The sequence below is a fragment of the Falco biarmicus genome, chromosome 2 (assembly GCF_023638135.1).
Source record: "Falco biarmicus isolate bFalBia1 chromosome 2, bFalBia1.pri, whole genome shotgun sequence".
NCBI classification, from domain to species: Eukaryota; Metazoa; Chordata; class Aves; order Falconiformes; family Falconidae; genus Falco; species Falco biarmicus.
In genome coordinates, this window is record NC_079289.1 from 8,065,812 (window position 1) to 8,082,845 (window position 17,034).

The 17,034-nt window shown below is 37.8% G+C and overlaps 1 protein-coding gene across 20 annotated transcripts in view; it reads left to right on the forward strand.

The window, feature by feature from the left end:
- Nucleotides 1-17,034, forward strand: part of DLG2 (discs large MAGUK scaffold protein 2) — a 1,040,391-nt gene that overhangs the window by 587,049 nt on the left and 436,308 nt on the right. Inside the window, exon 1 of one of the 20 annotated variants that reach the window (XM_056327236.1) lies at nucleotides 14,091-14,198. The exons of the other annotated variants lie outside the window; for them this stretch is intronic. Within the exon in view, the coding sequence (XP_056183211.1) occupies nucleotides 14,094-14,198 (105 nt within the window). The 5' untranslated portion in view covers nucleotides 14,091-14,093. Of the gene's footprint in view, nucleotides 1-14,090; nucleotides 14,199-17,034 lie in introns of those variants that run through there. 20 annotated transcript variants of the gene reach the window in all.

Genomic DNA, 17,034 nt, shown 5'->3' on the forward strand with positions numbered 1-17,034 from the left:
TTGAAGTCAATTAAATTTTGTGTGGGCTATGTTGACTGGGAAAGATGTCATCTTGCTTGCCAAAATAAGGAACAGTAGTGAAACAGTTACATTTGCTGGCCTAGAAAAAGGAAAAATTTTTTGAAATTTCCATCTTATGTGTAAATGTGTTAATAAATAAGCTAGTGACAGCTTTGAGGATGGAGAAGGGTTTTTTTCTGTAAAGTTCTGAGCAGATTATTTGTTCTGCTTGTCATGTTTGGGAGACTACCTTCTTCAAGCATAGGAAAGACAGAACACCTTGGAAAAACTGCTTCTTGGTTAGCACTATGGAACCAAATTTAACGCACAGGTCCTTAATTCCTAGAGTGTGTGTTAGCCAGCTGTAACTAATGTACACTTTGTCATCCTCACCCTGATAAAAATGCTGATTTTTGTTGCTGAGGACATGGTTCCATTTTCTTTACCAGTTCCTCTTTCTTTAGTATGTCAGAGCAAAGAATGGCACTCAGGTATTATTAATATTTTAACTGTCTTAAAACTTTGCTTTGCTAGCTTGCATGTTTGTGTTTGCTTGTAGCTTCATGTTGACTTGTGGGTAGAAAAATGCTCTCTTTATATCCAAATAGAAGTTTAGAAGTTCTTTTGGGATTACAAAAAAAATCCCTCTTAATTTTGGAAGTGAGTTGAAAACAAGTTTAGATTGAAATGTGATTCCAAGATTTGATTCCAAAACCTTTCTTTTTTTTTTACTTGCAGTCCTTCTTGGCAAACTCATTTACAGTACTGTTTCCTTTATTAAAAAAAAAAAAAAAAAAAAAAAAAAGTAAGTTAATGGGGAAGTTTTCTATCTCCCTGTTGCCTGGAAATATTTCTAGCTCCTCTGCGGTGTACCAGCTTTCTCTATCACTGTTAGTACCATGAAGTCATGTAATTTGTGTGATTTACTCAGAGATTTCATATTTAAGGTCAGTGTTATGCTAACTCTGAGAGAGCAGAGTAAAATTGGGGGTGGGGATTTCATAATTAAGGCCAGTGTTATGCTAACTGTGAGAGAGCTGAGTGAAACTGGGGGTGGGGGGAGGGTGTTGGTGCAGGGGCAAGGAGGTGACCTGATGTTTCACATGGGTCACATCGGATGTAGTTTGTAACGTTGGCTGTACTTTCCTTGTTGGCACATATGGACTGCTGGCACATACAATCTACAAATTAATCAGATTAGAAATGTACGATAAGACGTGCTGCTGAAGGTATGCAATGAACAGCTATTGCAGAAGGGGCGGGGGGATAGAAGTCTACCACCCTGAGCATAGCTTGAAGAGGAAATTGCAGACTGAGCTGCCGCGCTTCTTTTAAGAAGTCTAAGATACAAGTTTTACTTCAGGCAGTCTTTATGGAAAAGAGAATCCTCTAAACACCTTTCCAGTATGTGTGTAACTGTGTGTTTCCAGATTCCTAGAGCTCAATATTGTTCTGTTAAAGGGGAAAAGGCAGAAGTGGATTCCCAGCTTTGGCTGCTTCCCAGTTCAGAAGACAATATTGGACTCCACTTTAATTCAGCTTACTCTGTTTGCTATTAAATTTTTGACACTTCTATTTTGAAATATTCTCAAGGAAAAACATCTCATATCAGACAGTATCCTGGATGTGTCATCTACACAAATGCTTACATGTGTTTTGTTTTGAAAACTTCCATAGAAGTGTAAAGTTTCACATACTTGTAGTCAATTTGCTGTCAATGTCAGCTTTGATGACTTTTTTGGTTGGCTGTTTTTTTCCATGAATGTCAGATTTATTTTTTATTATTATTATTTTTTGCAGTCAGTGTCTTTTAAAAGAAACAGCATCACTGAGCTGTTTTGTTACCTAGCAGAGAGGCTTTTGAGCTAAACCCTAGCTTATAAATGTAGCACGACTTAAAAAAGGCAGTGAGTAGCCACATTCTGAAGTATCAGCTGAGAATGGTCTTTTGTCTTCAAAGGCTTTGGGCGCTAGTGCTGAAATTTTAGTATATCATTCGAGAGCTCTTTGCGTGGTGAGATGCGGTGAGAGTTAGCTTCAAGGCATTCTGCTACAGTACGAAAGCAGAAGGTCTATTCCAAGAGATACTGGCTCTCCTAACAATATAAAGAAATTATTTGTAATAGGTTGTGTTTTTAAAAGCTTAGCTTACTCTTTTCAGGTTCATGGATTCCCACATGCAACTGGCCATTCTTCTGTTAAGTCACTCCTGGCAATGGACGTACATACAGCTATTTTCATTAGCTAAGGGAGATCTTTTCGCTCTAATTTAATATGTTCAATTGTCAGTTAAATAGCAGTTAAAGAAGAGCGAAATAATGCTGGGGTTTTTGCTGTTCTTTTTGTTTTAATCTCTGAGACTATTGAAAGCTAGATGTTGTAAGTCAAGAGTTAAGGATTTGGTGTCACTGACAATTTTAAGAAGGATAAAAGAGAGTAGCTGGGCAGTTTTTAATGGAAGAAGTTGTTCATATCCCATTCTTGGGCTGATATGTTCTTATCAGTGGATTTGGGCGACAGCCCCTAAGTTTAGGAAGAGGTATCTTAATTCAGCATCTTGCCTTGGATGGATCATTGTGCTGCATTCATAGAAGTAAGCTCATTTGTACATCTTTTAAGTGACAGCTGCACAGATTGCTGGCAATGTTTCAGAGCGGAAATACAAAAGCCATTAGCGTGTTCTTTTGCAAGATGAGTAATATTGTTCTAACAATTCCTGTATCCAGTCCCGCTGACTGACAGAGGACTTTGAGGAGTCTGTAGCATTCTGGGTGACATTCACATCTGACACTCTCCCAGCACAGCTGCTGTAGAAAACGTTATGCTTTTACATTCTTGTTTAGCCTATTTCTTCTACCAAAACCAGGAAAGCATTGTTAATACTTAATTCATAGCATTTTAGGTTATGTTTGACATTAAAAGGAAGTCAAAGTTTAGCTCTTGAGTCCCCTGCCATGAGGTCAGCAGTCTCGTTAGTGATGCAGGGAACGTTTCTGGTCAGAACTAACGTGAAAAGTTGCTTAAAGTTTGTTCAGAAATATGATTTCCTTAGAGTAATGGCTGTTCACATGATTGCAATTTGAAAGATGGACATGGTATGTCCTGAAAAGACCAGAAACTAAACATGCTGAGACACATTTGGAGTTTCTGTATAACACGCAGGTTTAACAAAACAAAACAAAAAACCAACCAAATCCACAAAAAAACCCCAGCAGTACACATGAAGCTTTGTGCTCTGCAGACACAGGAACCTGGGGATGCGTCAATTGTTCCAGATTTCCCGCAGTGTCTCAAGGGGTCATTCATCCACCTCTGCCTGGATTGATAATGTATCATTGCTTTGCAAAGGGCACTGGGAGTAAAAGAAAGGTGGATAGTCATCTTTTGGTTTTCTGTCTCCTTCTATTAATGTATTAGATCTTTCATCACTGTTAATATTTTTGATAATGTGTGATTTTAAGTAGCAGCAAAGACAGTTAAGAAATAGACATGGTTACATTTATCATGAAAGTATTTGTGTGCAAGATGTTTTGCCTATTTTCATTTAAATACAGAAAAAGATAAATGTATGCTATGCACTGTACTAACCAATGATTGTAATAATTTATCTACACATATCTTGGCTCCTGCTGATTGTTCAGTCATAAATATGTTAATACTTAATTTGCATGATTTGTTACACCGTATTTAGTTTTGCTTTTAATTATTCCCATGTTTCAAAATTTCTCCTCCTTGGTGCCTCAAGAAGCCAAGAACATTTTCTCCCCTTGACATGTAATTTGGCTTCTTGGATTTTCATGGGGGAAGAAAGGGCGTTATGGGAAGGGAATTGTAGAACTTGGAAGGGGATTGTTTATAGCATTGGTAATTGGCCAAAACTGCACAAGTGCTCTGATAGTTCTCCTGCTATTGATAAATTTCTCTAATACTTGGCATGTGTATTCACTCATGGATAAACTGTTCATATTTGAGATATGATATTTTTCACCAATTCATATGTCATCAATATGAGATATTCAATATTTGAGAACAGAAGGTCATTTCCCTAGGACCACACAGGCAGAGCCCAAAGGGATTAAAAAACTTTTTCGTTTTTCCTTCCCCCTTCACTTTTTCTGTAGGCTTCCACTTAACCCACTCCTAGGAATATCAAGGCATTTTCACTTAATGAGCTCCTTACCATCACAGGAACTTATAACACAGGAAAGTCTTTGATCTGCCCTGTATTACTCTGATGGCATGTGACACACAATAGGATTTTAGTCTTCCTGTCTCTTACACTGACTCATGAAGTTATAGGTTGCTGGAACTGTTTTGTGGCAAATCAACAGGATCGATAAACTGGATGCTCTCTGGACTAAAGGGGTGGTGGTGGTGATGGTGGTGTTGTCAGGGAAAGGGTTGCCTCATGGCTTGCTTAAGATGGTAGGAATAAGACTTGATAACCCTGGTTGTGCTTTCTGTTAAATGTTCCACTATGTTTAAATTAAGCATTCAAAGATGCAAAACCTTTACACCAACTCAACACGATGGTTTTGGTCTAATCAGAACAAAATTCCTGAAAGACGATGACAGTTTATAGCTGGATGCTGAGCAATGGTTAAGACTGCAATAGAATTTGTCTCACCTATTTTGGCATGACTTAAAAACAAAACCTGAAAATTTATTTCTCTTTTGTAAGTGGCTATCTTTATTGTTCTGGGCTATTTGAGTCAACTGTGAAAATGTCAGAGTTCCCTACAAGAAACCCAAAGAGAGTTTCTGGTTGTAGTAATAGAGATTTATAGAGTTTGCCAGTTTACCTCTGTTTCCTCATGTTTGCATGTGGCTTTTGGATAAAGGATAATAAAAATAAAGCAAAAAAAGCCAAAAAAGAATTATGGATTAAATTACTTTGCTTGTAAGAACTGTGTTTGCTTTGAAATAAGCCACGGATTGTTAAAATAGAGTTTATAAGTGAAATAACATATAGTCATTTACTTTTTAGTAGAGGTATTTTGTTATAAATTACTGCAGTTAGTCAGATGATTCAGCTCAATTGTCACCTAATTTCAAAAAGTCCCATTGTTTTGAGAGTTAGAAATGCAGGGTTCAAAAAGGACTTCTTTATGTATTCAAAATAGACGTTCTGTAATATCTAAAATGGACATCAGAAAAACAAACAAAATAATCCTTTTTGTAAATTCCAATTCTGGTATAAGCTTTCTGTTAGGTCACAGAAGCCAGCTATGAATGCTGTACAAAATCCAATTTAGCAAAATAACATCTGGTTCTGGTTTAGATACATTGCACTTTTAATCTGGAGTTTTACCTTTCTGATTAAGTATTTGTACAAGGAGAAGCAGGTTACTTCAGCAGCTGAAACTGTTCATATAATTTGTCAAACAGATCAAATTATTTTCATTATGCGTTTCAAATGAAAGCAGAATGAAGTAGTGCCATAGGCTTCTGTTGACATTGTAGAGCAACTCTGTGCAATGCTGCACTCGGATATTAAAACAGGCTTTTAAGACTCCTTGTTTACATTTGTTTTTCTTTTAAATTCTGATAAACACTTTCTCCATACTGAACTGGTATTTGCTGCATTCATGATCACAGAAACTTTGGCTATTTATCCATGTGCTGGTTTGTCCAAGTTTTTATGTTGCAGTCATCACTCACCTGATAGCTGAGCACATTAAATATTTATTGAAGATGTGGGTAAGGTCTAAGCCGGTTTTGCTTTTGTTCCTTCTGTAGGGTCTATTTTGTGAAATATGTGATTTTTTCAGCTTTGTGAAGAAGAAATGCAGCTGTGCTCCACTTAAGAGTGGCTGCCAGAGGAGCGCAGTCCTGGCCCTGCGCTTTGCTTCCTTCATTGTGCTGCTTTATATGATTGTGCACTGAGCTCAGAGGACTGATACGCCAGAAAGTTAAACCAGTAAAACAAACAAACAAAAAAAAATGTTTTAGATACCTATTTAATGGCCCAACTTGGTGTCTACTGGCACAGTTTCTAGCACCAGCACAAAGCTCAGAGCATAAGCATGTGACAAGGGAGGTGTCCCAGAAGACAGCCCATAGCTGCATCCTTCAAGGGTAGTCACACTTAATGTGCAACCTGACGTGCGCATTTTGGGTTTGACAACGCAACAGTGCTTGGGGGCCTCCTCGTGCTAAGTGCGGAAACTTGTATCAAGCTCTTTGCTGTCTCTAAGACCTCAGAGGCAATAATGCTTCACTTAAATTGAGAGGTTTGGAGCTCTCTTTCCCTTTCTATTCTCACTTTTTGTTCAGCCTGGGTTCTCTCATCTTGGGTTCTTTCATCTCATCTGTGGGTTCTCTCTGGCCATCTTGCAGTCATGAGTGTACAAGTCACTTTGTCACAGCCCTGTGACACTACAGCCAGATTCAAATTGGCAAATGACATTTTGCAAGAAGAACCCAAAATTCCTATCTAGGTATTCAATAAGAAGGCAGTAAGAAAAATCAGAACCCCGGTCTCATGTTCTCACTGGGGCGAATTCTGTCACATGTGCAACCATGTTCTGACTGAGCTTTGGCCTTTGTGCACCACCAACTTGCTCAAGCATAAATTTATTTGAAGTACTGCCACTTAGAGGCAAGTGCTTTAAGCCTGTAGAAAAGACACACCTCTAGCAGTCTATTTACCAAAAGTGTACTTCTCACTTTTTTTATACAATGGGAGTAAGACCCTGTTTAAAAAACAAGAAAAACCCCACCAACCAAACACAGTTATTAAAATTTACACTATGTAGTACTGAAATATACATCTTCTGGCAGCTTTTCTTAGCTAGCTGGTATTTCTAGCCTATCAGTAAAATATCTCACTCCTGCAACATGAATTATTTTCCATTTTTTAATTGTGTGTGCAAAAATGGGAAAAAGGTAGCATTGCGTATGCACATTTATAGAGTACAAGACCTTTATACATGATAATGTTCTACACAGCTATGCACAAACCAAAGCAGGACAGATATTCAGGTCACGTTTTCTAATGATGGGCAAAGCAAGGATTTTTTTTTTAGTTCCTAAGATATAAAGTTATTTAAAAATGAAAGATCTAAGCAGTTTGATCATCATCATTTTTTCTCATTAGGTATGTACATCTCTGACTTATCAGAACTTAGCACATAGCTCAGTGCCCATTGATCTAATTTTTGAAGAACTGCTTTTTAGCATTGCCTGTTTGGAGCAGAATAACAGTATCAGGGGATTGTTTATGGATAGAACTTGTCTGCAGGTGACTAACCAGTAACAACCGGTTAGAAATGTAATCATGCAAAATTTGGGGACAAGCTTAGAAAGTGATGGGAGAAGAGGGTACCACATCATCATGCTTTCAAGGAGTCTAATTTTTGGAAACACACACTTAGGTAGGTATCCACTGACCATTGTTTATCATTGGGCATTTCTGGAAAACCTGGCCTATAAGATTTCCAACTACCTTGAAAACATGTATAGATTGCTATGATTATTATTACAATTTTGAAACATTATTATTTAAATTTTAATTATTTTAAAGAATTGAAATGCTACAGGAATACAAGGATGGGCAATACCAATTTGTTGCAGTTTGATTTGACAGTAAGATACTTTTCCTGTAATGTACCACATGTAGTTGTGCTATATGTTATAAGCAGAGTCATGATATAAGTTGCCACTGGGACAGTCATTAGCTTGCTCAGCCATTGCAGGTATGAAAGCGGTAGCAATCTGATCACTTCTGTGGGCATAAATCTGCAAAAATACTGCCTTTTGCAGTTCTTTTTTTCTTTGAGTTGGCAGTATTCTCAGTGGATCTTCTGTTTTTTACTGAGATGCATTTAGGTCTATGTAGTCAGCACAAACTTGGAATTCATACGTTACTCTAAATAATTTGCGCTGAAAATTGAGGTTATTACTCCTAGTTGTTTTGGTTTTAAGCATTGGTTGCTGTCTATCAGCTAAACTCGTCTATGTATCAAGAAATAAAACATTATGTTAATCATATGGAGAATATGGAAGGGAATGAAGCAGCTCTTCGTAGTGGATGAAAATGCAGAATTGCAGAAATGTTTTGCTGAATGGCCAAAAAACTAAAAAAGCTCTTCAGATTCATAATTCTTGGGTCCTTGTCTCTTCTGAAGATAGCCCTTGTCAGGTCTAACCAAATGGTTGCCTTTTGCTCATTTTATGTAACGCCTTTTCAAAACACATTTTGGTACTGTGGAAATTTAGTACCCGTTTTCCTTCTCACCTTTGCCCCTTTTTGCCCTTCTTTTTGAAGAGCCTCGTTACTTCCACATTCATTTGTTTTTTTCCTACCTCATCTAGATTTTCCCATTTTTGAACAGCTGCCAAAACAGTAGTGGAATTACTGGGTTTACCTGTATGGTCTCTGTCTTATTTCCACATGGGAGCCTTTTTTCTTGTGGTTCACTTGCCAGGATTTGTCCTCAGGTGATAATAACTTTAATGTACTTTCTGCCAGTTTCTATTTCATCATGTTACCTCTTGCACTTGAGGGTTCAGCAAAACTGACAAAACAGCAAAATGCAAAAGGGAACAGAATTGCCGCATCATAAGCATTTCATGTCAGGGGGATAAGGGGTAAAGGAGCTTGGTTTTGTTTTTATTAATAATAATAGCAATAATAAAAGCACAAAGAGGAAGGAAATTCTTTTTGCAATCTGATTTATTCGATGGCATTCAACAAACAACAATGGGCAGGAAAGGTGATCAAAGCAAAACTGATCCTGTTTGTGTTTTCTCCAGATGTCATTACTGTCTGATGTCTTGACATTAAAACAGCTCAGAAGGAACAGCTGTATGATTCTTTTGTTCTCGGATACATTTGTGAGTCAGGTCAATGTTCATTCAATTTCAGACTGGAAAGGCTGAGGCAGGGAGGTTAACAAACATTGTATGGATTGTACATAAAACAGAGAGGGAGCTTTGCATTTTTAACACCTTTAACATAGCTTAGTTCTACAGACAACAGCTAGACTGGACCAACCTGTGCTATTTGTTGAATTACTTTAATTTCTAGCTGACTTACGCTGGGGTTTGGCTAACCCATCTTTGTGGAAGGGTAGCTGGAGTCTGTTCGCCATTGGACCTTCAAGGGCCTTTGCTGCTTGTGGCTACCATGGAGGTGTTGCATCTAGCCCAGTCCCCACGCTGGGAATCTCAGTGAGCTCCTGGATCCATGAGCCTATGTATGTTGATAGGACTTCCATCTTTTCAAAGTAAGTAGTTCTTCATGTTACTGAAGAAGGGTTTCCAGTGGGTAGTGAAGTCTTTGCCACAGTGGACCAGACTGCATCAACTCATTCAATCTATGAGAAACTTCTGTTAAAGGAAGGGCTGTGCTCTGGGAGTGATGGATATATTGGTTTGGAGGTACAAAGCAATTACTCAACTAACACTATATCTTCAAGCCTTTCCATCAGTGCAGGATCAGCAGTTTGAGCTGACCTCATTGCTGGGATGTTGTGCAGAGCTGGACAACAGAGTTTAACCTCTTCTTGTACTACTAAACTAGTAAAGTTGGACTAAGAGGAGAAAACACTGAAAATGTAAGAACAAAACAATATAAAGAAGTCATTAAAGACAGGTGAAACTTCTTAATAATATTTTACTTCAGGGACTTCCGAAAAACAGAAGTTCAATAAGAAGCCATGCTGGTAGAGAGGAAAGTGACAATGTTGTGGACCACAGTTCAGCACAGTGCTTAACACTGCTCCCTAAGCACACTGGAACAGTCTATATTAGTGGGACTTGGCATTAGTGGCAATACTGTGAGTGCTGAAGTCAACCCAAAAATTAAGTGCCCTGCTGAACTGAGACCAAAGTAGTAGTCTAATCTGCAACTAGATTGATAGATTAGTTTTCTGTTGTTTTGTTGTTGTTGTTCACACTATTGTCTTTTCCCTTTCTATGTAAAACTAAAGAAAACAAAGAAAAATCCATAAAAAATATTAATCTGATATGTAAATTGACAGGATTTAAAAAAAAAAAAAAAGATGTTTTCAAAGTTATCAAACACAGAAAATGCTACTCCTGTATGTATTTATAGTTTTTCATTTATCTTTAAACCACAGTAACAAAACTGGCAGATGAGAGAAGGAAAGAAAATTGTATTATTGTAGATATCTTGCACTCAGAATCAATCCACCAAAGGAGTCTGAAGACCACAGAAGTCAATTTGAATTGCTGCAATGACTGATCTTTACTGCAGCACTAGTGGGAAAAGTTAGTCAAGTAGGATTTCAGTTAATCTGACAGTATTATAAAGCAGTATTACTGCCTCTGATTATTGGATGCAAAACTGCAGCCATCGTGATGCAAGAGTTCCGGGCTGGAATTAGCCATCACTATACTGTTCTTCCTTCCCTTAGATTGAAAAGCCGGTAAGAACAACCACCAAAGCCCTTCAGACTTAAACAGCACAGGCATTTCTACAGCCTTAGATAAATACACCCACATGTACAATTGCATGTACGATTGCACATACAAATGAACAATATTGTCCTTACCTTCTAATGTAAAATACTTAAAAGTGAACCACTTCGTTACTTCAGTCATTTGTTCTTAATGTATTAGAGGTTTGTAAGCATGGCATTCAGAAAACTCCAACAAAGATTTGTAGAAGCTATTCTCTACTAAAATTTATTTTCAAAATTAAATATTTTAATGATTCATAGAAAGGCAATAATCCAGTTGGAGAGATGAAAAAAGGGTGAGATACAGTTAAATAATTTCTAAAATTCTCTGCTGGAGATGTAGTGGGATGTTCCCAGCTGATCTGTTATATCAAATGATGAAAAGTAATCTTACTGGTTGAATTATTTAACATTTACTTGATTGATAGCAGTACTTGTTTTCATAGAAATAAATATGTATTATAAATGGCATTACACATATGAGGCATAAAGGAACCTGGAATGCTGTTTTTTTTATAAAACATGAAGGGGGTACCTGGGACAATTGTGCCTTTGTGTATAAACTGTATGAACTTGTATTTGATGTAGATGCATCAGCTTTTGTGATACTTTGATCTTTATTTGTTACAAGTTCTTTATTCAGTTTTTGTCATCACTGTCTCGACCTGAGGAATAGTGTGTCTGTAGTGGTTTTCACAGATACTGGAAAAGCTTTAGGTATTCTATAAGACTGTTTTTTGAAGATTTTGGAAACTCTCCTCAAATGTGCTTTAATTGGGGAGGTATCGTAGGTCAGTTTGTGGTGAGTTGGCCCCAGCTGGCAGCCAAGCACCCACACAACTGCTCGCTCACTGCCCGTGCAGCAGGGCCAGGGAGAGAATAGGAAGAACGGGACTGGGAAAGCTCATGAACTCCAAAATAGCGAAGCTGCTCACCAATTACTGTCACAGGCAAAACAGACTCCATTTGGGGACTTTAACTTCATTTATTGGCAATTAATATAAATACGCAATTACTGCATTGGGTATTGAGAAACAAAAAAGAGTTGGGGGGGGGGAAAAAACCCTCCTCCTGCTTTCCCAGGCTCACCTTCACTCCAGACATCTCTATGCCCTCCTTGTTACCGCTGCAGGTTATGCTCGGTCCCTTTGCTGAGGTGGCGGGTGGCACAGAAGCTGGGGTCAGAACACAGCGGTTTGTCCCTGCTGCGCCTTCTCATACTCTTGTTCTACTGCTCCTTTCTTCTTACGTGTTTCCTCCTTACCAGTGTGGGTCTTCCATCATTGCAGTCCCTCTGGGGGAGCACCTGCTTCAGCATGGGCTGATGCATTGGCTACAGCCTCTTTGGGGACGAGTCTTCTCTGCCGTGCAGTGCCTCCTCCTGTACTGGTCCAGTTGTTCCCTCATTCCCTCCTCCTAGGCATTTTCTGTCCTTTTATTAAAAACGTTTTCACAGAGGTGTCACCAGCTTGGCTGACAGGCTCAGCTGTGTCTGTCACGGTCCATTTGGATCTCTCCAATTTACAGGACAACATATTCTGTAAATTAAACTTTATTTTATAAGCTCATTAAGAAATATAACAAACAAACTACCTGTAACCATTTTCACAAGAAGGGATCCATTTTATGACCTAAAAGATAACAGTTTAATCATCAGCTACTCAAATTGATGATTTGGCTGATTATTTATGCTCCTACTTTTAAATATCCCACTTTTCTAGAGGAAGAAATGGTACTGAGCATGTTGTGAGGTGATACAAACTGTACTGGGTGAAACCAAAGTTCTATCCAAGCCATTATATTAAATAACGTACTGAATGCTTACGGAAGGAGTTTTAAAAGAAAGGAAAAGTTACCTGCTCCTTGGTATATACGGTTCACATATTGCAGAATTTCCACTAAATGAACATGTTCATTTGGTCAAATAAGATATTTTCTGAAATATGCTTTCCAGGGTTATTGCATTTTAGTTAATACTGAAGTATTTTTTGGAAGATTTAAATAAGTGTAGAATTTTCTTATTAACCAAAGCAAGGGGGGTGGAGGGGAGAAGCAGCTTTCAATCTCCCTTTCCTCATCTCCACTCTGCAAAACTACACGGACTTTTGTTGCAAAGTCTTCAGGTCTTTTCAGAAATTTGTTTGCCTAGAAAAAACATGAGTTTTTACCTTAGGCGGTTTACATTTTTTTTCTTTGAAAAATTTTATATGATTTTTTTTGTTATTGTTAAGATACTGCTCACCAAAAACATACTTGTACTGCAGTGTGAAAGGCTTTCACGTTTTTTTTAAATAAAATGTTTTGTTCTAAACCAGACAAACCTTTAAGGGTTTTTAATGTTTCTTCTTTATTGACTTTTTTTTAATCAGTAATAGTTGATAAAGTTCACTTGATTTTTCAAATATTTTTGATCATTCTGATATTGTTTTTCATTTAACTTTGACCACGAGTATTTGGAGCCCTAAAATGAATTGTTGATAGTAGACAAAAAGGAAAAAGTTTAATATACATGGAAGGACATACTGTTTAAGGCCACTGGTTTTCTACCCTTGTCTCTAGTACTACATAGTTTTCAATCTCTCTCCTTTCACCCTTTCTCCCTCTCCACAAATAATTACTTCCTACTTCCTTTTGGAAATCCATTTTTATGAGAAGGTGGGGAATTGGGGAATATAAGAACTGTTATTTCCAGTATTTCATCCTTAATACCTGATATTTCCATTTCATCACGGCTGCCTAGCAAGTCTGACATTCAGATCTGCTTTAGAGCTTCTTTTGCAAAGAGTGACATCTAGTTCCACAAAATCTGTGTAATGTCAGTCTTTGTGTGAATTGTCTGAGAGGTCAGCCCCCAAAAAGGCGTCATCACTAAAATCCTGATCTTATTGAACTCCAAGATTTCTGTAGGCTCTGGGTTTTATCATGGGTAAAAAAAAACAAACAACACATGTCTGTCCACTGATGGAAGTCCTGTCATTTCTGCAGTATGATAATGCCACCCGTAAGTGCAGGTAAAATAAACCTGAAGAGGTGAAGAGAGATGTCAGCTGTACATCATTTCTTTGGCAATGCAGGCTGGAATAGCATCCTTTGGGAGAGATACAAAATCATCCATCACTATACTGTAGTTTTCTTGCATTTAGTCGCATTAAACAAATCTTTGTAGGTTGATTCTTATGGTTTGTCACCAAAAGTCCTTGCAAGACTTTTTCTCTCACCAATTCTGTATTCACTACATTTCAAATTTTCCCTCTTTTCATGAACATATTCTGGCTGTGATTTTAACGGGGTCTGAGAGTTAGGTGCTTACTGCATGGGAGTATAAATATAGGGAGATCCCCCTGGGTCCCACTGACGAAAACCAGCTGTGAACAATTTAGTCCTGAGTAACACAAAAGGAACATTTTAATTTCCACACATGTATTTTCACTTCTGAATAGCGGAACACCATCTAGTTAGGCAGTTGCATGATTATCCCAAAGTGAAACAGCTGTCTCTGCTCTAATCTTGCCCTCCTATCCTTCCAATAAGGCTTTTGATTAACTTTTTATTCTTAGGATAGTAATTTGTACCACGGATCTAATTAAGAACTTTATGTAACACAGCCAAAGTCCTCCTTTTGCAAGTCTGTCTCACCTCAGTCCTACTAATCTTGCAGCTTTCAGTATGGAGCATTCTGAAATGTCTGATATTTCAAGCTATCTCTTCTGGTTGAAAACAATTTCAGCTATTGAAAATCGGGAACAAGATTCATTTGATTCTTTTGTCCCGGTAAGGAAAACTGTAACATAACTCTAAAATAAGGCATGTTTTTAACATTTAAATTCTGAGAGTAGGCTTTTTTTTTTGCTTTTTTTTTTTTTGTGGGTGGGGGGATGGCTTAAACTGAACCTTTCTGTCGAGCTGAATGTACTTAGACCTCTGACCATAGGTCTTCTATGTTTCTTACTGATGAACGGGTGAGTGGGAAAGAACAGCCTTTTATAAAAACTGGTGATTTCTGGGGAGCAAATGCACAGTTCTATACATCTGGAGTTAAAAGATAGTGCCAATATTTCTATTTTATTGTTACTTTTATGATAAAGATAGCTACATTACATACGATTCTTACTTCCATAAAACTACATAACTGAGATATAGTTTTTAAGTGCAGGACTATTTATTAACTGCATTTAATGAATACATATGGGCATTACTGCTTATTGCCAAATGACATACAGTAATATGATATTGTAGACTGTGAATAAAACAATTAAGTGTACTGATCTCTTCTATGTTTACATCAATATGTGTTACTAATTTTAATCATATTTGACTTTCAAATATTTTGAAAAAACATTTTACTTATATTAGTGTCATGTGGACTGCAAATATTTGTTTTCCCATATGCAGTAGCAGATGCAGGATGATGCTTTTGGTGACCGGGTTAGGTAAGCCAGGCAGAGCATGCTGGAGAGGAAAGAAAACAATATCTTGCATTCTTCCACGTATCTTCATTTCATGTGAAATACAAATTTGATGGGATATCTTTAAATGAAAATATACTAATATTGTGCAGAAGAGACATATATCTGACCTGTTAAGTATCTTACCAACAACCAGATCAATTATTAAGGTACTAACTACATCAGCTCAGCATTGAACTAATAAATGAGCAAAACTAAGTGCCTTCAAACACCAGATGGGCTGACAGCAAAAGATGCTTGGACCCCTGTTTGTGTATGAGTAGAGATCTTACGCTATAACCGAAAAAGACATTTCAAAATGTGTCAGAAAGCATATAGTAGCATGTGAAGGATAGGCTGACTTTAACTTTAGAGTCTTGATTTCTCCTTGTTACGGCTGCCCTAAAAAACCTGGTGCCTCCCGTAGATTCTGTGTTGTTCTTGCTGTAATACTTTCTATGTCATTTTTCTCCCGTTCCTCTGAAGCACACGATGTTCCCATTTCTTGTCCTCCCAACCAAACATTTATTTAGTATCAGGGTCAGGTCTGCAGTGGGGTTTTTGTGTGTTAGTACTCAGAATTGGTGCACCTGCCTGTGAAGTTGGTTAGCTTTTGGAAAGGACCATCAGATTAGGTGTTAATTTTCCCCAGACGTCCTATGGCGAAAGTCAGGATTTACAACAGGCTGAGAATGGTAAATGTGATATTTCTGCCAGGTGTCATGATTTACTGGATGAGGGGGGTGTGTTTGAAAATTTTCCATTTCATTTGGAGGGTGGAATCGGTGTCTAAATGGCAGGGTAGGAGGAGACTGGATCTGTCCAAAGGGTGCTTTGGTAAAGGCTGCCTCGTGGCTGAATGTCAATTGCTTGAGATAGATGTTGGGCTCGTTTTGGAGGTTGAAGCACTGTTGCAAAGGTGCAAGGGAAACCTGAATTCCTAAATCTGTGTATTTTCAGGACTGTGCTCTGATTCCAATGACTATATTCTACTTACATCCTGCCTTAAGCAGCCAGCTCCATTTGTGTTACTAAGTGCTATGTTTAGTCCTTTTCCAGGTGTTCTCTCCTGGCACCTGATATATACATAACTTCCACTGCTTGCTTTGTCAGGAATGTTTTCTTTTTCCCTCCTAACAGTAATCAAAGCTTATTTCTGAAAGTTATCTCCTGGAGCTTTTCCAGAGAAAAAAAACCCACCATCATATCAGAGACAGACATCCAGGAGCTGCTTGTTGTTATTGTTGTTGTTGATGTTGCTGCTGTTGTTGATGTTGCTATTATTATTATTATTATAAGAAGAAGAAGAGGCTGCCTTGGTGTGATGAACCATTTAATGTTCCAGTGTTTTGGGGGACCGTGTAAATGCATGAAAGGTTGTTGTGACATTTGAAGTTCTCCTAACTGATTTGCAAACCCGCCTTCTCAATCTTTGTAGATCAGTTCTGGCAGTTTTCAGGGTTTGTGTCCCTGTGATTGTTACATTCATTCTTCAACACACTGACAGTTGAGAGGTCAATGTTGTCTTTGTGTGAAAGGAAGGTGGTTTCATTTTTGGGATAAATGGCTTTTAGTTATACACATTCACACAGTAAAGCCAGAGAGCGCAGAATTTTCCTAGTCCTGTCCAGGTCGCTGTTCTTAATGTATTTGAATAGTAGCATCCTAGATTTTTGTGTTTTACACAGCAGAAAGTATGTCTTGAAATCAGTAACTAAAAGTTATCCTATAATCTAAGAACAATCATATTTCAAAGTAGTGCCTTGTGCTACTGTTTGTGAGCGCCTCATCAGTAAAAATGCCGTGTTACTTGCTGCTAGATAAGTCACTATTAAAATTCCCAAATCTATTTTAATTCAGTTTAAGATAATAATTTTTTACACAGTGTTTCTGCATCCAATTCTAGCCAAAACAACACTGTTCAGAAATGACAGAATGCTAAAACATAAAGATGGGGAAAGACCTCACAGGTCACGTTGCCCATCTGCCAGAATGTGAGTAGTGCCTACAGTAAGTATTTTAGTGTTTAGTCTAAGTTTATACAAAGAGTTTTAGGCAATAAGGCCTCTATCTCTCCTCTAGGGAGATTATACTATAGTTTGTTCAATTTGTCACACAGTTGTATCAGTGTATAAAATCTGCTTGCCTGCCCTTGGCATGAA